This window comes from Anser cygnoides, chromosome 11 (assembly GCF_040182565.1).
Source record: "Anser cygnoides isolate HZ-2024a breed goose chromosome 11, Taihu_goose_T2T_genome, whole genome shotgun sequence".
Classification (NCBI taxonomy): Eukaryota; Metazoa; Chordata; class Aves; order Anseriformes; family Anatidae; genus Anser; species Anser cygnoides.
In genome coordinates, this window is record NC_089883.1 from 18510111 (window position 1) to 18535802 (window position 25692).

The 25692-nt window shown below is 39.7% G+C and overlaps 1 protein-coding gene across 11 annotated transcripts in view; it reads right to left on the reverse strand.

Annotated features, from left to right (window-relative positions):
• TCF12 (transcription factor 12) overlaps window positions 1-25692 on the reverse strand; it is a 162524-nt gene that overhangs the window by 24845 nt on the left and 111987 nt on the right. For 7 of the 11 annotated variants that reach the window (XM_067004144.1, XM_067004141.1, XM_067004143.1 and 4 more), the window contains 5 exons: window positions 24432-24484; window positions 5738-5843; window positions 4435-4574; window positions 3959-4103; window positions 2486-2550 (listed from right to left, as the gene is read on the reverse strand). In XM_067004144.1, the coding sequence (XP_066860245.1) occupies window positions 2486-2550; window positions 3959-4103; window positions 4435-4574; window positions 5738-5843; window positions 24432-24484 (509 nt within the window). Of the gene's footprint in view, window positions 1-2485; window positions 2551-3958; window positions 4104-4434; window positions 4575-5737; window positions 5844-14451; window positions 14471-14834; window positions 14990-24431; window positions 24485-25692 lie in introns of those variants that run through there. The other 4 variants (XM_048060293.2, XM_048060292.2, XM_048060294.2 and 1 more) reach the window with 3 other exon arrangements.

Genomic DNA, 25692 nt, shown 5'->3' on the forward strand with positions numbered 1-25692 from the left:
CCAGTGGCTATTTAACTACCCGATGGTACAAAGGCCTTTACCCTGGTTCTAAGGTAGGAATCAAAACATAAGTTATCACAAAGAGCTCTGATATCATCAACAAAGTTAAACAGTCCTCCTGTTTGATCTCCTCTAAATTAAAGACCAAGTGTTTTGATTTGGCATTAGGCAATGAAATAAACCAGATGTTTCTCCTGCCATATAACCCTCCATGGGCACAATCTTAAAGGGTTATTGTCTGGCAAATGTTCAGGGAAACACATTAGAAATGGCACGAATACCCAGATTTTCCTTTCTTTCTATCTACACTAGTTCATTATCCAAACTAATGCATAATCCACAGGGCTTTGGGAACTTTGTGTAAATACTTTCATGTACAATTCTCTTTCTTGCCTACTCTGAGATTAAGACCACAATTATCCAGGCTTAAACCTAAAATAAAAGAACCTTTGCAAATGTATTATCTGGCCTTACATGTTTAATCACATACTATTCTGCATGGTCTTTAATACCTAAACTGAAGAACAAATGTCGTATCCTCTGATGTTTCGCACATGAAAGGCCTATTGTAAGATGTGCACCAACAGAATTTTAGAACTAGAAATTCCTCTCAGCAGTTGCAGCGGTAGCGTTCAGAATCCTAGCAGAAAGCCGTACTGTGCCTTCTCCAATAGAAGTCCAGACAGCTGCAGTATTTAACTGAAACTTTGTTCAACCAGACAAGTACCGGGGCTTACTACCCACCAGACTGATGCGGGCTAAGTTGTTGGGCAGGGGCAGAGGAGCTCCCTCCTCCCCGCAGCAGGGCCGGGCGAGCTGCCCTCCCTCCTGAAGGAGCTCAGGAAGCGTGCTGGGGGCGTGCGTGTTGGGGCGCGGGGGGAGCAGATGGATGAGGCGAGGGATTTGAAGTGTGCAGACTATGGCATGCACTGATAGAGCAGATGGAATGCATCACCATCAGCTCCGACAGAAATGATTTATGGAATGACCTGGCTGCTCCTGCCAAGCAGCAACACGGGATGACAGAAACAAGTTTCTATGACAACCAAAGCCCACCCACCAGTTAGATTAAACATTTCTGCCCTGACTTCCACTCCCAATACATTTAGAATTCTTCTCAAAACACCATCCTAGATTTCTCAAGCTAGGGACTTGGGCAAAGACACCTGGGGATCTTTCAAATAGGAAAACAATAAAAAGACAAGAAAAAATGTTAAAAAAAGGAGAGCAATGGAAAGCATCACAAAGTCCCACAGGTCTTGCTGGCCGACATGTCAAATTTAAAACAAATTTTGGTCGGGCTGCAGAACAACAGACATCCTAAAACATCTGTAGAGTAATGGACAGCCTAAAGTGTGTAAGCATCGCATTTCCAGGAGCCAAAATGATCCCAGTTCTTTTCTGACAGGTCTCAAACAGACAAAAAGGAGTGTTAATTGCCCTCTGTGCTTGCGTGTTGTTGTACACTTGCTGAAGCCCCAAAAGCAACAGAGACAACCTTTTTCTCCTCGAAGCCAGCAGGTCACAGTTCTCCTACCCAATATGGACATTACAGCCATTATCAGATCTGGTGATCATTTAACATTTGACCCTTTGAGGGATGCAGAGTAATAGGATCTTTACGACTATGCACATTTCCATTTGCTGGTATGAGGTAAGAGAAGCAGAATGCAACCCAGGAACGGTCTTTTGGGGCTGCATAGTAGTCAATTATTTCTTTTGAATCAGTCTATTTGCTAAGCACAAGTAGTACAAAGCGCTTCCCCAGTCACCGCTTGTAAGTCTGAAAATTCTCATATAATGAGAATTAAGTCAGATACTGAGTACAAGACCTATTTTCAAAACAATCTGTATCAATTAATTACCGTTTCAAAGAAATTATTTCTTCATTTAACTGTATTAACACAGAAATAATCACTGTAAACATGCATATGTAAACATAGCATTACATTGTTAGCAGACTGGAGACACTTGCAATGTTTTACATGACTCCAGCAAGGGTTAAAATTCAAACTTTATGCACATATAGCATTTTAAAGCCTGTTCCATAAGTTATAGTTATACAAGACAGCATTCAAAACCTCTCAGGTTTATAAGGCCACTGAGAATGTATTTTGAACCTTGAGGCAAGATGTGCTGTAAGAGTAACGTTAGAAATATATGACTAACTAGAACTCTATAGAAAATAAAATCGAAATCTAAACTTTTTTATGATTATCTTTTACTTCGTATAAACAACTTTCTTTTTTCAGAAGACCAAAAAATCTAGGACATATGCTGTTTGAAAATAAGTCAAAACTTGTCTTCTACAAATAAAAGCATCGTTTTTCACTTGCATCCTTGTGGATGATTATCTCGTATATAGCATAGAACATTATCTTCATACATGACCCCCCCCCAATTTGATAATACAAAATGAACACAAATAATGGAAGCTATGATAAAAACACATCATTTAAGATCCGAATATTTAACTTTTACTCACAGATGCCAATGCCTTTCCAAGCGCATCACCTGTCTGTGAGCTTCCAGCACCATTTCCTCTGTTTCCTGTAACATGGAAAGCAAACCAACACTTATTTTTCAAGCTGAACATCTATTTCCTTCTTATTTTTATTCATCACATACAGTTGAGCAACCACTCTTTAAATGGAGATTCTGACGAAGTCAGTGTGAATAGAATCAGTTCTCATTGTACTTAAAAATTCCATTAAAACAATTAAATATATATGCTCTCCTCTTAAAAGTCAAACACAGTATCACCATAATAACTTTAGGACCAACAAGTATATGTAGTTAGAAAAAAGACCAAAATTGCTGTCTAAGATCACAGACTGATTTCTTTTCACATTTCATTGAAAATAGAAATACTAATTATATCATTGTAGCTTATTCCTAAACTGCTATCACTGAAGTGCTGCACATTTCATTAACTCTAGAAGCTGAATGCATTGAATAGCTCCTTGCACATCTCCTTGTTCCCCTGTTCTAGTTCCCTATATTATACTCTCATGTTTATTTTAGAAAATCCCTGAAAAGATCTTAACCGCCAAGCTTCTGCCACTCCTGTCATTAGTTGCACGTCAGCAGCTTGATGTGCCCTTTTGCTCCAAACACCAAAACAAGAGAATGTCTGAAGACCTAACCGTTATAAACATAGGAAGGACCTAAATCCTCTGAAATCTCATTTACTGTATAAGATAGACCCTTTAAAGTGAATCTCCTTTCTGCAATAATCAACTTCTAATGTCAAAAAAATTGTATTTGATGTGAATGTGAACCATTCAAACCAGAAATCCAAATCATCCAACACTTGCCATTTAAAACATCTTCCCAAATCCAAGCCAATACAGTCACTCTAACTAAATTCTGCTTAGTTTAAATGAAGCCTAGTGCAAATCCCATCAAACTGAAAAAGGTCACCTAAAACCATTTAATTTCTACATCTGTATCTAAATAGATGTAGTGCATCATCACATCTACAATCTTCAGGGGAAAAAAAGAGAAAAGAAAAAAAGGCACACTGTGAATAGAGGAAGCATATTTCATTTCTGCTAACTCTTCCCAAGCTGATCAAAAGGATGAGGAAGGAAAGAGATCAAAACATGTCATATTTAAGTAAGTACAAGGAACAGATCATCCTACTATATTTCGTGCTTTCTAGGCAAGCACAGAAGAGGTTAAACCAGCCACCATACTGGCTACTCAGTAATCTCCAAATCAGTTAAGGGAGGAATTTATGATACAGTTTATAAAGCTCCCTGAAGCCCAAAGAAACAGTCTTCCTGCCTTTTTCCAGCACACTACATTGGGGAAATGGCAGCTCTGAAAACTGTAACACCAGTACTACTTATATGAACATAATTTATTAACTTTGTGCATGTTGCAGTCCTAAATTTCATTTTCTTGTAAATTAAAAAAAAAAAGCAGGAAGAACAATGCAGGAAGAATTTTTTACCCAGAATATTATCTGATCCGTTGACAGGTGGAGTGTGTGAGGCAGCTACATAAGGTGAACTGCTGGTACTGCCACGATGGAAGCTAGACATTGGAGGAAGACTGGCATTTATATCTGTAGGTGAGACTGAATGCGGGGGATAGCTCTAGAGAAAAGAGAAACAGACATAAGACATAAAGTTGTCTTCACATAAATGTTGATATTGTAAGATATTAAATACATAACAGCCAGCTCTTTATTAAGGAAAGGGACTTACCCATCCTCTGAACAGACCACTATACAGACACAACTTTTACTTATATAATAAACATAAATAAAAGAACGTTATTCTGGCATAGTAAGTCAGAATAATGACTTTTCTTTCTGACAACCAAGTTTTTAACTGATATACATGAGGAGCAAACAAAAAACGAATTCCTGTAAATGAGATCTCCATATACAAGCACAACTACATTAACCCACGCTGCATAACTTACCAAACGGTCATGTGTGTGCAGGCTGCCATAACTGCTGGACTGGGACATGTGGGACGAGGAGCCTCCCAGCATTCCACCATAGCCAGGCTGGCTCATGCCATTGGATGAACTCCAGAGGTCAGAAGAGTTGTGGGTCCCATCTTTTTTTTTTTTTTTAAATACATACACACATTTAATAACAAAGAAAAAAAGAATACATTTCATGAAGAGTGGTATTGAATTCTACTTTCTTTTACAAAATTATTTTAAAAGAATACATGGTTCAGCTACTCAGACGAACATCAGCAGGAAAATGGTGGCTAGTTTATACTGTCTCCTATTTTTCTATCACCACACTGTTGCTATATTTATAAAAAACAAAACAAAAAAACAGCAGAGGCTTTATAGCTGAAATGCAATCCAACCACAGCTGAGAAAATACCAAGTACTTCTGCTAATTACATAGACCTTCAGTAGGGCCAGATTTATATCAAGAGTGTTGATAAAAATTCCAGACTAGAAGAAATAATAAAAAGGGGGTGGAAGGGAGAGAAGTTTGGCTAAGCAGAGCTCATCATAAACATACAGTGCAAAACAGCTATTAATCTAAAACAAGTAATTTATAGTCTAAAATACCTTAGTACCATAAAAATATGAAAACATTCCATAATAGCAGATTTAAGCAACTGAAATTACTACATTACGTAAGCCTTTAACCGAGGCATATCAATGCAGCTTTCCTTCTGCAGTACAAACTGAAGTGCTCTGTAAATTCCTGCACTTAGAGGCCATGCTTTCAATATGCTCCAAAACCCCATCAGACTACAGCATGAGCTACTTGTATGACGTGAGGCCAAGGAAATGAATTCTGCTCTCATTTTGTTCAATTCAATCCCCGCCCCCCCCCCCCCCCTTTTTTTTTGCATGCTGGATACACAAGCATTTGAGCAGTTGGACTGTTAGCTGATATTCTACAGTCAAATTCCGGAACAGTCAAGAAGCCCTCACCTCATTTTTCTCTATCACTCCAGTGTGCTGCTCTGAAGCCCCTACAAATCAAAGGATGGGGGATTCTGTCCATCTGGCCTGGTGTATAATCCCCTTAAATTTCAGTCAGCAATTAATGTCATGAGAAAAACTTTAAATCAACAGACAGCTCCCTTCATCTAACTGTTTTAGAAGTATATAAAACTTAGCTGTAAGATCTAGAACAGTGTATCACCTTTAAGTTTCCCCACTCATTCCGTGTAACAGTGGCTAACTTCAAATTTCTGCCTAAAGGACAAGTTATACCTTACCCATATACTTAAATCTTTTTACTTACCTTGCATAAAGAAAGTGCTAGCAAACATACTGCTTGGTGGCTTAGGAGACGGGTAACTTGGAGATTCTCTGTTGAAATCATCAGAACTCGGGGATGGTGCATACACCTAAATATTGGAAAGCAATAAAAGCACTTCAGTAATATTTGGGTGTCATGCATTAAGAAACCCAGAACAGCATACACACGCAGAAAACTAAATAAAAAAAAGAACAGTGTAGCAAGCTGCAGCATTTGTTGCCCTTGTTTTATTTGCTTTTTAGCAAGTTGCCACAGTACAGTGGAACTACAGTAGAATGATCCCAACAACACGCTTTCTGGTGTGCCAACTCAGCCAGGTGGCCTGATAAAAGCTTGAATGCTGATTTTGCTTTCTAAGTGCATGACTCGCACAGACTTGTTGCTCAAGATTAAAAAAAAAAAAAAAGCACCAAGATAAAACAACTGGGCCCCAAACAAATTTACTTTAAAACTACTCAATGCCTGTTTGAATATTTAACTAGTTGGCATCCCAACAATCAGAAAGAAAAAGAACATCCAGTGACAAATGGAAGGACTTTTAACGCAACTGTTTTACCAACCATTCAAAACCTTGCACCCCTTTGTAAAGTCATCAAAAATAAACGTAAGGCAAGACTTGCAGAATAATCTTCAAACTGCAACACCGAGCTAGTTCTTCCTTCACACTGGCCTAGCATTAAAGAAAGCCAGCGTCATTCTTTTTTCAGTGTAACACACTGGAATGACTAATCTCGACCTCCAAACAATTTTCTTAACAAATCAAAAATTTGAAGAAGCCAAATAAGCATAATGGTTAGAAGTTTCCACTTCAGGGACTCTAAATATATGTATGTGTGCACGCGCGTGTAAAACATATTCAGGACTAAGTAATTCTAATCAACAAAGCCGGCATTCAGTCTCAAGGACTCTACCCACAATCGTGTTTTTTCTAAGCAACGCTACTTCTCCGTAACAGTAATGTGGTCAATATACCAAATACTGCAATATGACTAGCATAAGCTGAAAAGATTTATTCAAAAAGGGCAAATTAATAAGCGTGATAGCAAAGAACATCCAAGTGCAACATGGAACCCTAATCATTTTTTGCTACAAAGTAAAAAATGCAGGACTTCTATTTGTAAATCGTTCACCTTACTTGTAAGCACAATGCTTTAGATAATATAAACACATATTATTAAAAATAATTTTAAAACTTCAAAACCCAGATAGCGCGCTGTGCCCTAAAACTCAGCAGTGCACATTTTTATCCATTCCTATGCAAATACAGGCCTACGTATGCATCTACAACATTCACCTCTCTCCTTTCTTTGTGGTACACGGTGTTTACCAAGCAAGAGAAGGGATAGGAAAAACAAGCCAGCCAACAAAAAAGCTAAGTCTGCTAAAAGAGAACTATTGTTCTCTGGAAGGGTGAATGTTCTGATACGGATATTTAGAAAGTGAAGTGGGTAAGTCCCTGCCTTCATTTGCATACCAATACCCCTCCTCCCTACTCCCAAATGCTTTCCTAGCCTGCTGTTGTCAGACCAAATGGTTGGGCATGTGCCTGCAGACAGCGCTCCTTTATATTAGGGGGCTGCTTTACCACTCTCGTTTTACATCAACAGAATTTCAATAAAACCCATCAAGCTGCAGTGGCATCAGCGCAAGGGCACAGAGAACTAAGCTAGGGCACGTTTGCGGATACAAACCATGCAGTGAAACCAGCAGGTAACAAGAGACCTGATAAAAAGGAGTCAAGTGCAAAACTTGGGACTTTGAGCTGCATGTTTGTTTTTAAATTTGAATTTTGAATCAAAATAGAGGGAAAAAAAGCTATTTTAGGAAAGAAAGCCTTTCCGAGGAGCTTTTGTTCAATATTTTACTTGCAAATTTTAGATTTCTCGAATAAGTGTAAAATAGAGATGCTCATCAAATCTGAGTGACAGAATGACAATACGTTATAAGCAATGTTAGCAGTACATATGTATTTACTATATATGATGAATGCATGTATATTCCCTGCCTCTGACATATTTTAACAGAAATGTCACTCTGTCAAATTGTAAATACTCGCAGTCGTACGACTGCAAACATATTAGGCAAAATTGGGCTTAATTTACAAGTTCTGCTGTGCAGAATAACGCAGCATATGCTATAGCTGATGGAAAATCTATCACTGTCACAGGACAGCAGTGGAAACAAAGCTTTATGACATTTAGCACTGACAAGAAGATGTACACTGATAAATGTGAAATAATCTACAATTACGAATTATACTTTTAAACCATGGTATCAATGAGATTTGTAAACGTAAGCTTCAGACTGCAATTTTAATGTTTTAGATTAATTTGATTTCCAAAAACTGATCAAACACCACCTCAAAAGGCAAATTGAGCTGAAAACCTTGTACAAACGTATCATTTACAGATATGTATGTACAAGCCATTAACATAACAAAAATGTTATGAATTGTGTCAAAGTAAGAGAAGCCCTTTCAAATAGCTACATGAAAGTCCTCGCACAGACACACAACTTTTATAGAGTTTCTGCTTGTTTTGGTATCTTAGCTATAGATTGCAAAAACATAGCTGCTATGTTATGAAGCTGCACTTGTGCCAGTCTAGATCTTTCAGATCAAAGAGCTCTTGCGGCAAAACACAACTGATGTGGTCTCAAAGACTTCATTAACTCCAGATGTGGGGAAATAGCCAGCCAATTCCACAAAAGGAGCAAGTCTCTTTTAGTTACAATCAGAACTACCCACAAATTAAAACCAGGCCTCTGATGTCATCTGATCACCTGCAGATGAGCACCAGGTTTTTTTCTGGTTAATGACCTAATCATAATTTTTTATGTTGTGTTACTACAAACAAAATTTAAAAGCAAAGGAGAGGATTTACTAAGATTAACCTGAAGTCCATCAGATGCAAAATAACTTTTTTTTTAAAAACCCAAAAAGTTGATGGTATGCCATCCTAATGCCATCCTAAATGCCATCCTAAGTTGGGAAGCGATGTATTAGGTTGACCAGCTCGCTGGCTCCCAAAGCCCCACTTGCATTAGGACCAGTCCAGCAGAACACAGCCTGCCGGAGGCCTGGCGAGCTGCTCTGCAGCGAGGCAGCCTGTGCCCTACTTAAAGGGCTTCTCTTCTGCGACAGCTGAGTAAGGCAGTTATAAATATGACGTGGCTGCTCAAGACAGCCTCTTCTAGCTATTAAACTGATAACAGTGACATCCAGGAGGCATCAAGCCAGTTTTTCCTGGCTGACATTCCCCCAAAGACAAGGAATACTGTTAAAAGGTCACCCCGTCTCCTTGGAAGCCGGCGCTCCCCAGCAGGTAGGAGAAGAACCCACCTTCTAATCCCCTTAAATGCACTACACCCAAAGGCACAGGATGTGCCTCTCAACTGACAAGCACAACGCTCTCGATTATGAATGGGAAATTCCCTTCCAATAAACACATGCCAAGAAGAGTTTTTTAAATGACTTATCAAGTGGAGGACTCAACTCTTTTTGGAGCTGTGCTAGAATACACATTAATCCTAACAGCGCAGTACTTCTGGAGGCTGGATGGCCTCCGAAGAGGGAAGTAGGACAAATAAGCTGCAAAGAACATCAAATCATAGACCCACTTCTGTCTCTTCCACACCCGACACTGTTTCGCATTTCTCCAGTGGGAAAGGCAGGATGACAACAAAGATTTTTTTGAGGGTGGGGAGCTGACTTCCAGAACGTAGTGCTGAGCAGGCTGGATCTGTACGACAGCAGTTTAGGCAAAGCATATGCACCGTCCAGTTCTCAAATCTGCCTTTGTTCTCAACATATTCAATGAACACTGCCACAGAACTTAGCCCCAACCTAATACATCTAAGAGAAGTCAAAGGATTACACAACGTGCTTCTATTTACAAGTGCCAGTAAACAAACATTAACTTGAAAATTTGGGGTTAGCAAATTTTACTCTAAGTAAAGCTTCCAAGTCTCATTCTATAAATGCATTTAACAAATACAACACTTAGAGTCTTCCTGTTGGCATACTTCTTCTCAGGCAATTCTCCCTTAATCTGTTTCAAATTCTTAAATATTTATCAATGTTTAATATTAATGTTAAAAGCAGATTAAAAAATAGCAACGAAGCAATCAAAGCTTACTTCTGATGAGCTCATGCTATCTCAGGACCAAGTCTCCCATGATGCTTACTATTTATGAAATTACAAATTATGTTACTCATTTAATTCTATTTATTAACAATTCTTGGAAGTCCTGGGAAATATTTAGGAAGCTGCAGGAGAGACAATTTTTTGAATCCAGTAGAAATGGATAACCTTCTCTGTAGCTTGTAAACTCTGCTAACTAGCCCAGCTACATTCCATCAGCATCAGTCATGCACTAAGCAAGTGTGTGCCGATGAATGATTTGTACATGTGGCAAAATTTTACAGTGTATTATCTGCAGGTTTTGCCACAAAAGCTAATTCTGCTGAAAGGCAGCTCTGGGAAAAAAGGAGACTTGTTTTCTTGTTTATTATATTTCTGACAGAACCACGTACTAAAACTTTAGGAATGTAGAACAGTAATTACTTTTCCCTTCACTATTTTACAGCGAGACAGAAATTGCCAAAAGCACAGCTGAATTTTTTAGTTGATATTTAAGCAAGATGATAAAATGGAGAAGAGCTCTAATACACAAACAAGATCAGTACACCACATCCTAAATCCTACTTTTTGTTTCCAATACCAGGTGTAAAGGCTCATATATTTTAAAACCTCTTCTCACCACCCAGAAAGAAAATAAAACAGTCCTCAAAGAAAACAGAGCATCTGTCTCGCCTGCAAATCCAACCATAATTTTTAAGGATGGTATAAAATTCAAACTCCTTGAAGCAGCTAAACTGAATTCCATCTTAAATAAATGTTTACGCAGTTTAGGCGTGCTATACATGCCTATTTGGGTATTTTTGAAATGCAGAATCCTACTGCAATGACACAGGCTTCCTAGCTTCTTCCCCAGCAAACGATAATTTTGAAGTCATGTTAAAATGTGATAGGCCAACTTACCCAAAATCCCAGTCAGGATACAGAAATGTTTTGGTTTGTTCTTTTGATTTTATTTTTTAAATCGTAGTGTGAGGACAGGGGGAGGAAAAAAAACTTAAGGCGACAGGAAAAACAAAAATAAATGTGTGTGTAATGCTTGAAGATTCCTTTTCCGTTTACTAGAACAGCAAAGACCTCTTCCCCACGCTTTTCTAACTACACTGTTACTAAAGAATGCATACAACTAAGTCTTCAAAAATTCCTATTAAAAACAGATTTTCAAAGAAACAAAAACAAAAGTTAAAGCAAATAGCCTGTTTCTTAACCTGTTCCCTGAATTTCAGAAAGCTTTTGTAGCTGTGCAAGGAATCCCCCTCACCACCAGTGACCACAGGAAGATACGGCAGTAGAGATACAATCGTATCTTTTGTATTTGATGATTTTTTCCCAGAACTCGCTAGTAGGCTCAGTTTCTGGACTTGCGACAGACTGCTGCATTTCTACAAATGGACCTCAACATGAATGTCATTTCTGAAAGCAAAGCCATGGAACAAATGGGCGTGCTCACATTTTGAGAAAAATAGAACCGTCCAACCCAGCACCTGAGCCTATCCCTAGCTGCTTTCATTTGCCCAAGGAAATGGACACAACCTATGCTCCATAGCATCGATAAGGCTTGCTGCGCACAAGACCCTCTTCTGGCAGGGGACCACTGCTCAGTAAGTTGGCAGTTTAACCCAGTGGAGTGGAGCAGAGAAAACTCTCGGGCTGATGCACTGAACTCGTGGTACATTTTTGGAGGGGTGGGGAGGGGAGGGGAAAAGGGAAGGGTGAGGAACAGAAGAAATCCAGCTGACCAGCTTTTCCTACTTCTCTTTATTCAATGTCCATAGCAGCGTACCCCTAGAGATTTTCCAGATGATCTTCTATTTATCCTGACTTACAAATGTTAGCTTTGACCTTGTCTAAGTTGCTGTGGGCAGCATATGGCACAGAACAGATTTAATTGTACTTTTCTCCCTGTATACTAACTGGCCCAATACTAATAAAAGCAGAATTGAATAATAATTCTTCGCACCTGGTCGCTCAAAAATTTACAAACCAAAAACATTTTCCATTGCTGTTAAAAGACGTGGTACGTTATTTATTGCATTACAGCAACAGACAGGCATGCTGTCATGTCACCTAAGCATTTTCCAAATTATTAAATACTTTTCTTGATGTTATAACTCTGATAGCAATGGCTACAAGACAGCTTCTTCACTAAAAAGTACTCAATACACATCCACATACTCGCACCTGTATTTGTCCATATCTACATGTCACATACACGTATATACACAGACATGTTTATAAATAACCTTTTGCTCTCAAAATTTTCAATACACAAGCTAGCTTACAAAAAACAGAATCACAACGCATTACATATATTAAAAAGTTGCATCTTGTCATTTTTTTCTGCACTTTTTCATAGGTATTGCAAAAATTCACTGCAAAAGATGCAGTAACTCCATCTTCGTAAAGGGATCATTGAAACCTCAGCTTATGCTGAGAAAAAGCGATGTTTACTCAACAATAAAACATCCATAGACTGGTGTATCATATTAACCTGTACAACGTGCAGAATACAACAGTGATGTGTAATACTCAGATTTATTCTCATGTGAAATACTCATAGATGATATAAAACATAAGTAAAACTGTATCTTAAATTGATTTATTTTGGTGATAACTGATATTAGCACAATCTAGTTTGAAATAATTACAGAGTAAGATCATCAGATCCCTGAAAAAAGGACATTTAGAAAATAACCGATTTCTTTCTAAACTTGTAGGTGAACTGAAAAAATTGGAAAAACTTGTGTTTCAGTCTATATTCTTCATGCAGAATCAAGATATAAAATTTATATTAAATATCTTGACGCCATTTCATTTTTACAAAATTTAAACAACGATGATCAGTTAATGAAGTTTCCTTAATTATTTCACTTACTATTCAAACTTTAAAAAAGAATCATTTAGATTTGTGCTGTTATTTTTTTTTTTTTTAATTAGGGTTGGATAATTTGTTTTCTTGTCTACAGCACAGCTCTTGTAGAAATGAAAGTGGAGAAAAGGTGAAAGCAAAGAACAGATAAATGTGATTTTTGTCACAATTTTCAAAATTTGTCAGAGCTCCATAATGAAATTGTATAAACCTGCCATAAACTACAAATATTTTCTATATATCAACAGGTGAAGGAGGATGAGAAAAAAAAAAGAAAAATCGGGTTTAATTTTCTATTTCAGTGCAAGTACTTCATTTTCCTTTATGAAACAGATAAAGGGTTTTTTTTTCCTTTTTAAATTGGTGAAAATTCTTGAGACATGTTTTTAATAATTTCTGTTACACATAACGGTAAGATTTTACTCCTTGATGAGGCATTTCCATTAAAACATGACTTCTCACTTTCAAGTGTCCCTCCTAAAACATACAGAAATTACAAAAAAAAGAACTTCTCCTAATAGCATTTTTTAATCAGACTTAATTTTTAAAATTTAAGTTTATTTATGTGCCAGTGCACAACATCTATTGTGGTGCTTGAGTAGTTATTCTGTTGTTTAATATTAGGCTTTCTTCCATCTTACAAATTAAAAAAGTTTTAAAGGAACAAAACACTCAGTAAGAAGTATAAACACACCACGTATTTTTAACACATCATTTCCCACTTGTTTTGCCTGTAAGTGAATCAGATTTTGTACACATCTGTAGGTACCAAGGAATGTCACTACCCAAAATCGAGTAATTCAGATAATCTCAAAACCTCAAGCAACGAGATGCATAATATCAACTACTAACTGACCGAACAATATAATCGAAAGCAATAAGACATAAAAATTAAGGTATATAGTATTTCCATTACAGAAAGTTTCATATTAAGATTTGGCGTGTACACGGTGTGCTTAAAAAAACCACACACACACACAAATCTCCCCTCAGCTTCATATATCCTCCTTCTGTATACTTAAATTAATAATTTGTTCCAACTTGCAGGATTCCTGGGCAAGAGAACACTAGAAGCCAGCAAGAAGTTAAAAAAAAATTAAATAAAACCTTGGGCAACATGATATAGGATCATCATATGATTTGTCATCTATTTACTAACTCTTCAAGCTCATAAAGGTCACCTCTGACCCGTAACAGGCACATGCTATCAATTTTCAAGCCATGCTCTCCTACAGCACCAGCACTTCCATCTACTATATGCCTGGAAATACTTAATAAGATCAAAGCCTTTTTTCCTGCTACAAGAACAAAGAAAATGTTGTAATAGAGTGATCTGTGCTCTAGAAAGAATAAAATCAAAACTCCATGCAAGTTATATTCCCTTTGCTTCAGGGGTATTGTACAGTTAATTTTACTTAAGCCTTATATATATCTTCACATAAAACTTCAAACAGACTGTTTTAGGTTCGGAGCAGACATGAAAGAAGAATAATTTCATATTTGAAAGACAGCTGGCGTTTATACCAAAGGAAATGAAATAGAGACCGTGCAATTTGCCTCAGCCCTCTCATCTCCCCTCGGGTACCCTCACGGTTCCCCGAGCAGCTCACACGCTGCAGCTTTAACGAACAGAAACATCCCCAGCTTAATTAGCGTTGAACAAAAACCCGGACAAAAAGTTTACTAACGAAGACAAAGCTCTCGGCGGCCCGCGAGAGGAGAGACACGAGTTAATAAAAACATGAGGTGACTGGCAGCAGCTCCCCTTATCCTCTTCACCCTGCTGTTCTCGCCCCATGCCGAGCCGCGGCCGGCCCGGCGGGCTGCGAGAAGCGCCCCCCTCAGCGCGCTCCCTGGGGGCGAAGGGAGATTCCCAGCCTCCAGGCGCCGGCACCAGGGGCCCGGGGCCGCCCTGAGGGGCCGGGGGCGCCTCCTAGCCCGGGCCCGACCGCGGCTCCCGGCTCCCAGTCCTGAGGCGGCGCCCCCCCGGGCCGCCTCCCGCTCCCCGCCCAGCCGCGGCTGCCCGGCCAGGGAACGGAGCGGGCAGCAGGAACAAAGGCGGGCGCCTTACCGTCTTCCCGTTGTAGTAGTACATGAGGGAGCTGCTGCCCACGCCCGGCACGGGGTAGGCGCAGTACATGGCGAGGCTGGCGCGGCGCCGGGCTGCAGCCCAAGTGCGCCGCCTCCCGCCTCCCGCCGCCGCATCCGCCCGCCGCCCGCCCGCGGCTCCCCTCCGCCGCGCACGTGGAGCCGCTGCGAGGCGGCGCATGCAAAGCAGGGCCGAACCATCGCGCCCGGCCCGCGGGGGGGGGCGGCCGCAGCCTGCCCCCAGCCCCGCCGAGCCCCGCCGCCCGTCGCTTCAGGCGCGGCCCGGGCAGCGCTGGGCGGCGGGGACGCGGCCGCGGGCTGCCGCTGCTGAGAGGACGGCCAGCGCCGTGCCCGCGGGGGGAAGCGGACGGAAAACTTTGGGTCGTGTCACAAGTTGGGGGAACTGTGCAACGGAGCGGCCCCGCCGCGCTCCTGGCACAACAGTCCCTCATCCGTGCCCGACAGGGCTTTTGGGCTTCTTTCGCCAAACGGCGGCGTTACCGGCCCTTAGCTCTTAACGAGGGGTAGCGCTTCCTGCCGCCCTGCTCCTACACCCACCAAGGGCGGCGCAGACTCTGCTCCGGGACGAGAAAGGCTCCAGCCCGAGCCCGTTCCCCCCTCACGCCGGGGCTGCGAAGCTCCCCGCCGCCAGCCGCAGGGCACACGCACCTGCAGCCATGGGGTCGCCGGCCACAGAAATCCCAACTAAAAGGATCTGCGGGGGTGACAAACTGACTGCAGCAGAGTATCAGCATCAGATAAACACCTCGGCAGGCTGTTGTACAATGCACCTTATCTCGGGACATGACAACGGCGGTGTCTGTAAATGCACAGAAAACACACACACTGACAGAAAATAGTCACACTTCCAGGCTGAAATCCTTTTGCAGGCAACTCCCCAAGCAGTTAGGAGACTACAGATCCTGCAGTTTACATCTGCTGAAGAACACTTGCATTTTGACTGCAAGTAAAACTATACATCCAGAACTATTTAGCTATGCAGTAAAGCTAATGACACCCGAACTCTCCTCCAGTACAAAAGGCACAGCAGCAGCTGCAAAAAAGAACATCCCTGTACTTCAGACTATTAAAGCGCCAGGCCCACAGAATGACTTGCGGCTTCCTTCTTCCCCTAGGGACCACAAAGACCCATTTCAGCCCCTAGAGAATCTGTAAGAAGCTTTGATTTGCAACTAACAATGCCATTCCTTAAAGCTTCTCGCTAATGTTCGGGACTCTACAGATGAGATACGCTAAAAGATCTTCAGATCTTTGCATGTGCTACTTATCAAAGTGCACTGGATTTATATCATTAATTTAGACAAGTGTATAATTTAGAAAAAACCCTAAACACTGGGAAATGCACTTCCAGCTTTCAAGGGGGGGGGAGAAGTAAGGACACCCCCCCCCCTTTTTTTTTTCCCCTAAAATAAATCAAGCACACAAGCTTTTAAATCATTAAAATATACTTCCAGGTGACTACATTCAGTTCTTTCAAGTAAGGGCTGTCGTCAACATCTTTGTAATTGCTACTGTTCCTCCACATACACATGCTCCATGTTCAAAATAGGTGTATTTGAGAAGAAGAGCATGATAAAGACCCCTCTCCAAGACTAAGCATTATCCACCCGTATTAAAAATAAATGGGTAAACGTTAAAACATACAGTAGGAAAACTAACATCTCTATGTGGCACTCACTGCTGTGCATACTTCACATTACAACCATCCAATACCTGTATAGAGCAATCGTAATGAAAAGTGCATAGGTAATGGTAACTGGTAATATTTACTAACACAATTAACATTTATCAGTACAAAGGAATTATTGACATTGTTCACCATCACATGGCTAAGACGACAACAACAAGGACAACAATAAAACTGAGTTATGCCACTGCAAATGCTGTTTGTAGACAAACTAGTTTAATGGCTGGTACCTCCATAACGATTCAATAAACAAATTTGTTCCTGGAATTACTTCCCCACAAATCAAACGGGTACCAATTTCATTTTACTGAAAAGCAAATTAGTTGTCCTACCCTCCGTGACATCAATGTGAATAAAATCTTTGTGTCCAATACTTAAAATTCATCACTGTACTTGTTCTACATTTACTACTACGTTATTCCTCAATGTACTTTGTTAGGTCAGTTCATGTTACAGGTTCAAATCATAATTCAAGCGTATCAAACTAACCCTCACATGTTTACTTAGACCAGAACAGATGAAAAATAGACCTAAAATGGACTAATTTGAAAAGCTGAGCACAAAACTGCGGTATCATTACCACTAACTCTGTATTTGTAGGAGCTCCAACCAGATAACAATTCCAAGAACTTCTGAAGTCCCAAGTAAGTTTGTGTTTTGTGGTCTCATTCTTTTTTAATCCCCATTTAAGCTAAGCAACAGCTGCTCTGAAATTTGTTTTCTTAAGAGACGTTACAATGAAATGAATCAGGGCTGGATCAGTGATACTGTATGCAGTACAGTTGTTTACTCCATTTTCCTTGGTGACAAGTCAGGGGTTAATCTGATGACTCAGCCTGACAAAACAAGTCAGCTGGAGACAGGGCCAATTTTTTAAACTTGATTTCAGACAGACATGCCGTCAGCAGAGGAGCGCTGAACTGACATGCACTTTGCAGCCCGAATTGTTTCCACTCATGACCCTGTACTGTGTGTCAAAAACAATAAGCTGCCTGTTTCTAAAGTATATAAAGAGATTATGAAATCTGATGCAAAGTGAAATACTATCCTAATAATAAACCAAGCTACCTGTGTAAGAATAAAGATTTTAACAATAAAAGGTTTTGGGAATGAACTGTATGTTCTTCCTAAAAATCAACCTTTTATGTGAAACACATTTTTGTTCAATTTGTCAGAGCCACAAAGCAAGTACACAGTAAGCATATGTAACCCAGCACTTGAGTCTATAAAAAAAAAACAAACATAATTGCTCCAGATCACTGAAAATTATCCTCATACCACAGAAAAGGTAATTATGTAAGTGCCTCAATGGACAAGAGCCATCCTCTGGTCAAACATATGCCATAACACTGGAATATCATAATACTTGAGAAGTGTTAATGCTTTTTAATCACAGCTTTATTATTTTAAATGGGTCTGGTCAAACACAAGCAGCAAAAACTTTTACAATAATTTTGAGTCAGACATAACTCAAAGTTCCTTTTTCACCAAAAGAAGCAACTGTGATGTGTAAGTCTTGAGTTTCCTCACAGAGAGCTGGCATAAATCCTTCTGAAAAACGGTAACCTAATACAATCTGAAACCTGCTATCGATGAGGACGCCAATTCTGTTCTTCTTCCTAATCTGTTTCATTTCTGAGGGGCTAGGTTAACCTGCTGCCTTTGGAAATAAGGCTAAGACAACTGCCCTAGAAGGCTCTCTCTTTATCCCCACTCTGCGCGGGGTTGGAAGTTTTTATCAACTTCAACCACGTTTGAAAAAGGCACGGATGTTTCAGAAGTGATTAAGCTCTTATCAGTTCTAAGAAAACCCGAAATTGAGACGGAGGAGACTGACCCCAACCAATGCCTCACTGAAGTAAAGACAAGGAATGGGGAATAAAGGATAAAAGACAAATTCTTGGAAAGTCATCTGATACTAAACAACCAATTACTAATTAAAATACACACACATACATATGTATCTGTATGTATGAATGTGTGTGTATAATATATAAGTATCAACTTTGAGCCACTTGCAATATTTCAGAAAAAAATTCTAGGCATCTTAGGACTCCTAGCAGAATGTATTTTACAGCCAAACATTCACTAGGATTAACCAAAACAAGGCCAGTGTCAGCATGATCTGTAACTGCACACACCAAGCAGAACGCAGCTCTTCCAAGAGACAAGAATAAAAGCCTCAAGAATCAGCCCTCACTGCTTTAACTGGAAATCACGTTGTTAATTACATGGTAACAAAACAAGAAAACTACTGACAAATACCAGTGTAATTGATATTAAATCCTACCCATTACTTTTATGTAGCTATATTACAGAGTTTTTGAGTTTTTTTATTTGCTGATTTTAGCAAAAACTTCCCGTTAGCTCTAAGTTTAAAAAAAAAATTGTTTTTAACTGGACGCTGCAGTTACGGAGTTCCTCTCTGAGTAGTTCCCCATGTAACAGTGAACTTCGGATGCTTCATTCCTTTAATATAAATATTTTACTAGAATGGAAACAACAGGGAAAAAAGCTGCGTATCAGAGGCTTCACAATCAGCCCCAAACCAATGCATTTAAAGGGGGCTAAGGCTTGTTCCCAACACACGGAAAGGCAATACGTTAATATTGTTCCAGTTCAGAAAGCTTCGTTATTTTGCCGGAAACGTTCAGTGCCCAAATACCCGCCAGGCTGCGCACGTAGGGCCGCGGCTGAGCCCCGAGCCCCTCCCAGCGGCTGCCGAGCGCGGCGCACGGCGGAGGCGCCCCCTGCTGGCGCAGCCGCCGCAGCGCGGCCGAGGCCGCACCCCCCGCACGGCCCCCCGAGGAGGCTCCGCCCCCGGCGCTGCGCGGGCTGGGGGCAGCCGCGGCGCCGCCATTTGCTGCCCGTCCGGGGCTCCCCCAGCCTGCGGAGGCCGCGCCGCTGGCGGTCCTCCCTGCTCCCGCCGAGGGGAGGAGAGGAAGAAAAGCCGTTCCCCTGAGCTGTCTGCGTGAAGTGCCACGCTAGTTCATGGTAACGGAAGCGTTCGTCTTCCAGGTAAAGCACAAGTCGCAGCAGTTCGTGCAACTTCTCCGTGAAGTTCCACGAGCTGCTATTCTGTCACGTTGCCCTTAAGAAAACAGCCTTACAGCCGTGCGCTGCTTTTAGATTCTCCTGTGCAGATCTACACTAGTTTAGGAGCATCTAGTATGCTCATTTTGATGTGTTGTGAAAATGTAAAGAAAAATAAAATAAAAAAATCTACCACTAAATCCACTGTGTGTATGAGGGATTTTCACAGAGAAGGAAAAAATCTCAGTAAAACAACCTCGCAATGGCCTACAGCACAGCCCGGGACCAGGCCAGCAGCCCTGGAAACACGATGTGCCTGCAGCCAGAAGCTGCTGTGAAGAGAGGGTCACGCACGTACCTCAGCCTCAGGCAGCGAGAACGCCACCGGAGCGCTCACAGCAAGACTCCACGATGGGCAGCCTAGCTGTTCAGTGACAGCTGAATGGTTTTCACGTGTACAGCAAAGGGCGGATGGGATGCTATAATCTTAAGTCACTGCTGTTTTCAGGTCGATTTCAAGTAAGTCCCTTCCCTAAAAACACCAGACTTTGAATCTGATGGCCAAAGAATAAGCATAAAGCAGAAGGAAGACTGACTCACAAGGAAGAAACCACAAGTTCTGCGTTGCATTATCCATAGGGATTCATTTGCTCACTTTTGTTATTTAAAATGCCTTATAAAACACAGCACAGCATCGGAGGCAAGGGTCGGGGTTACTCGTGTCCCCGCGTGTTACATGCTGAAGACAAGACAGACAGCTGAATGCATCACTTGACTGCACCAGGCAACTCAGAACTGCTCTGAACAAACTCTAAATACCACTTTTTACATTTTGGCACCATTTCTGGCCAGCGTAAAGCGTTCTGTGGGAATAAATCTTATGAAGAAAATTAAACACAATTAAACACAACATCACAGTCAGTTCAACACCGTATCCACACAGGATGCTCCGAAGGTTTTACTCAGACATACTATTCAGAAAAGAGACCCTGATCTCATAAAACTGTTCCAAGGATGTTTATTTACACCAGGCTACTTCAATACATGCTGAACTTGTTAATTGTGAGGATAATTCTCTAAAGGAAGTTTGCTCACATTAGATTGTATTAAAAAAACAACATTCGCTAAATATTAAAATCTCAAAAACTGGGTTTCAGATAAACAGACAACCAGATCACTTCCACCCCCTACTTCAAGTACTCTCTTTTAACCCTGGGGAGGAGTGGAGGTAGGAGGGATTACAAAACGGAGTAAGACGTATTATTTTCTTTTTTTTTTTTTTTTTTTAAAATTTTATACTTCTCAAGCTCCTTCTTTAAAAGGCTAGTATATTAACAAAAAACTCAGTGTTTCAGAAGTAATTCTACATATAAAAACCAAATTTCCTCTTTCTGTGCTTAGTAAAGAGTTTGAATTTAGAGAGAGATCTCTTCCGATGGAAAATGTTCATTTGACAATCTGATTAAATAAGTGGCAATCAAAAGTTTAATATTAACTGATAGCCTTGGGTGCTATGGAAAATCTAAAATGCTCAAAATAGTTATTAGAAATGGCACTACACAGAAAACATTTGTCACAGAATTTTCTGTAACAAAAAAGATCAACACACAAGTATTTCTACTCTCTGATGTAAGACCAATTAAGTGGCAAAGGAATAATGACAAATATATACAATATTTCTCTTACAATTATGACACAACAGCTATTGCTCATGGTGCTAATGATAAATATTGGTCTGAAATATTTTTTGACAACACAGGTAAACAATACCATGCTTCTGCTCATAGCACATTGGTAATTTGATTACAAACTCGTTGCACATTTCCAAGCAAGCCTTACTGTTCTCCCTCTGCAGATCAAGAAGTTCTTTGAAAACACTGACTCTGTGCTCTCTATAGGTAACTGGTGCCCCACCGATTAGTTACAATTGTTTTTGAGTCGCATGATGTTATTACTGTTTCTTGGCTTAGTTAAGACAACTCCTACAGTCCAAAGAATTCTCAGAAATACCACAAGAGTTTATAATTTCTGAGGATAATGGAACTGCCACTGAAAAAAAATATATTCTGTTAGTAAAACATAAACAGCTCAAAAATCTCTGTTCAAGATTGACTTGAGCTAATTAAGAAAGTAAATCACTGATTTTTAGTTTTTATCCTTCCCCCAAAGCTTTACATTTAGTAGTTAATAGTTCAACACAAACACTTGGATGTCAACATCAAAAATGTTTTGGGGCAATGACTCACCACTTAGCCAACTTAAGATAGCAGAACTTAAAAATACACTTGTTTGGTGCAATTAGTTTTCATGGTAAAAGGACAAATTCGGATTCCAAGTCGCATTCTAGAAAGTAACTAAACAATTAATTAGCACTTCTCTATATAACTGTTTTTACTTTAGGCCTTGATAGAAACACGTGAGGAAAGGTAAATCTCAAAGCAAGCAATTTCAGAAAATACCATGCATATCCAAGAGAAAAAGAAACAAAGTAGATTTAAAGAAATCGTACCTCAGAAGATTGCTACTGAATTAGTTACCTAGACAATTACTAGACTACCCACTGACATAGTAGTCCCATACTAACACAAAAACATTAGAGAAAACTGTAAAATAAAAAAAAAAAATCCAAATCCTTTTATCGTGTAACATTAAGAATCCACTATCTTTTCTTGTGACCTCCCGTACTATAATTACACTTCTCTGCACTACCTATCAGCTAAAACAATTTTATCTTTGCCACCATACATTGATTTCTTACCGAAGTATAGTTAAAATAAGTAAAGACAACACTTAAATAATTATCAACTCAATTTAAATTTGCTATGATGGTCAGTACATTTTAGTTTTGTGCCACATGCTAAACAAAACATGTCAGAGCACTTTTTTCATAACCTGTCATCTTTCTTCAAGGCTCTATTCAGCACTGAAAGCATTTAAACGGAGAAACGGTGCTTTAAAAAAGCAGCATAGCAATCTTTGATTCTTCACAGTAACTGCGCTTCACTGCTCCAACTGGTACAGCGTTAATACAAACAAAATTTAATCAGCATTTTGTTGTCTTCATTCAAAAGAAAAATTAAATGAAAAACATTTGAAAAATACTGCTTCTTAAAATTAATGCCTAGTAAGAGAAATTAGATAAATTTTTCATTCACTAAAATGATCTCTTTACCTGGCTAATGCTACTAAATATTAAACATGTAATGCAAGTTTTATTACTCTCCTAGAATTACAGTAATAAATTACATGGAAACTGCACTGCTATGTGTTTTAGCTTCTCTGACATTTTTAATATATTTTTGTTAATCTAGCAGAAATCATCTGCCAGACTGTAAAGCCACCCTACATAACACACAACTGTTAAAATGTAAATTGCCAAACTATTTTTAGCTGCTGCTGAAGGAGGGAAAGAAAGGGGAGAAAAAAAGGCAGAAGAAGAATATTCCTGGCCTCGGGAATAATGATTTGAGGCATTGTGTTCATTTTGTTTATCAAGCAGCTATTCAGCCTCTAGTGGGGGCCCAAGTGCTTATGCAAGCAAAAGCTTTTAAGAGTGCCTGCAGCTGCAATCCTGGCTTCCAGGTAGGCTGCAGGTTCAGAGCACAGCTGCCCCAGGCTATCTACGCTATCTCAGCTCCATCTGGAAGTATGGTTAAAACAGGATTTCAGATCCCGGTTTCTGTATGCATCACCGTGAGCAGGGGGAGGGAGAAGGGCAAGAGAGGGAGGAGAGAACGGGGGAGATGCAAGGACTGGAAGACACCATCCATACTTCAGCCTTAATACAAAATAAAAAGATCAGACCCATTTCGTTCCCACTATATTACTGTTGCCTGTGCAGTGCGCGCTATTCAGCCTATCCGGCTTTGAGTTATGACTCATCCAAGTGCACCTGCGCCCATGTGTTAAGTACTGCCAAATAAAAGCCCAACATCCATTTACACAACAAAGAGATGTACCCCGCAAGGCAGCAGCGCTTCCCCCTCCCCTCCTGTTTGTTCTGAGCAGGGAGAAAAATAATTCTGTCCTTCACTTCACTGGGGATTTTTCACTTCACGTGGATCTTTAAATGCAGATTCATTTATAAACAATTTTCTTCCTTTTACGAATAAAGCATATTTAACACCACAAAACACCCCTATAGCATTAGATTATCACAGCCATTAATGATTTTTCCACCAAAACCCTTCCAACCTTTTTCATCAAAGCCCTTTATTCTCAAAGGATAAATTTTCAAGCGAAGAGGGATCAACAAACTAGTTGCTTGAAAGCTTTCCTGATGCTAGGCTGAAGTTAGGAAAGGCTTAATGAAGGCTTTAAAATCCACCAGGGCTTCACAATGAACATCTGACTCGGTGATTTATGCATATTAATAACCTCAGTCCTACTGAGGCAAGCTGAGCTGTACATGTCCTCCGAATCTTAATGTCTTCAGCTCCACTGGGATTATTACAAATGTAAATTTCTAAGATTCTCAGCTATTAATCTCTGTCTGTCCTCCTGTTCAGCAACATAATGACTAATTAAACATCAAAAGACCTGTACAGGAGATCTTCTTTGACAGCTCCTGGCCCAGCTCTCTTCCCAAGAGAGGAATTCAAATGACAGGGACAAGTGGGTAGGAGCATATGAGCAAGCTACAAATCACTGCTATGAAATCTAAAAATTACACATCAAATGTGTATTTAGTCCTCAAGAACCACTCCCAATTGCCTACCCTAGCTGTTCATGTCCAGTAGATACCCTCCCTAACAATAAGTTGAATAATTAGTGCTCCAGGTACATAAAACCCGGTTTGAGCCCACTTTACTTACTATAAGTAAAAAATGTCATACTTACAGAAGAAGGCAAACCTGGGGGCACCTTTCTTACTTTCTTTGTCTGCAGAGGATCTGTACATAGAGGAACAACACATTTGATCAAGCATCTATGCTGCAGATGGAAAATAACTATCCACTCTATACAGTTTCTTTCCACAACAGATTTCTTTTTAAATTCATGTTTTGTTTTTAATTTTGTGCCAATGAAATTTGTCTCTCTCATCAATGCAAGAAGGTGCTTAAATAGGTAACATACAAGTGATCTTTTCTAATATAAAGCTTTCCTAAATGATTACTTTCAAATCCTAAGAACACTAGCATTGCAAGATATGTTGATGCCATTATACACTTGGTAAAAAACAAAGATTTTGAGATAACTACGAAGAAAACTGGACTGATTAGCAATAAACATTTTTTCCCTTTCTGCTTTTCATAGTAAAGATAGAACTATGAAAAAGGAATTCATGAAACATTACACGCTAAAAATAAACATGATGTAAATTTCTATAGCATTTAGACTATAGAAAGGTTGTAAATAATAGGATATGTAATGACCTAAATACTTAAGTAAAAGTTAATACAACTCATTTTTTTCATGTTACATTAGAGATAGATATGTAACCAGCCTCCTTCTATCAATAATAATTTTAACGACACAGAAGTAGTCAGCAATTGCACTATCTGAATCAAGAACCTGAACCAGTTTAGTTAGCTGCTAATGAAACTAATCTGAATGCTTACTATACATGCAAATTAGAAGTTAACGGATGTTCTGTGATGAGTATCTGGCAGTGTTATCGTTTCTACAGTTGACTGATTGAGTCTTCAATTAAAATACAGAACTCCTATTTTTCTATTTTCATTCAGAAGAGTATAATCACAGTTAGAGTATAAGATATGACAAGATAAAAATTAATTACTCATTCCCACGTGTAATAAACCCACACAACTGCTGGAAAAATATTTGCTGGATATCTTCACTCAGATCATGCCATAGGAGGTGTTTGAAAAGAAAAAAAAACACTTTTGCAAGAGGTATTTACACTGCACACAAAGCATGACCTAGAAGGGAACACTGGTTGATTTCAACAATATCAAAGTAGCAAATTTAAAGAAAGTTTGTTAAAAACCCTGGACAAGCCCTAATTCAACTTTTCTTTAAATTATTAGCCAGCAGTTTTATAGCATTTAACTACTCCGTTTAAAAAATAGCAAAAAGTATTTCAGGCATACTTTCTCAAGCTGCTCGAAATGAAATGAGACTCAAGATACAAGTTCAC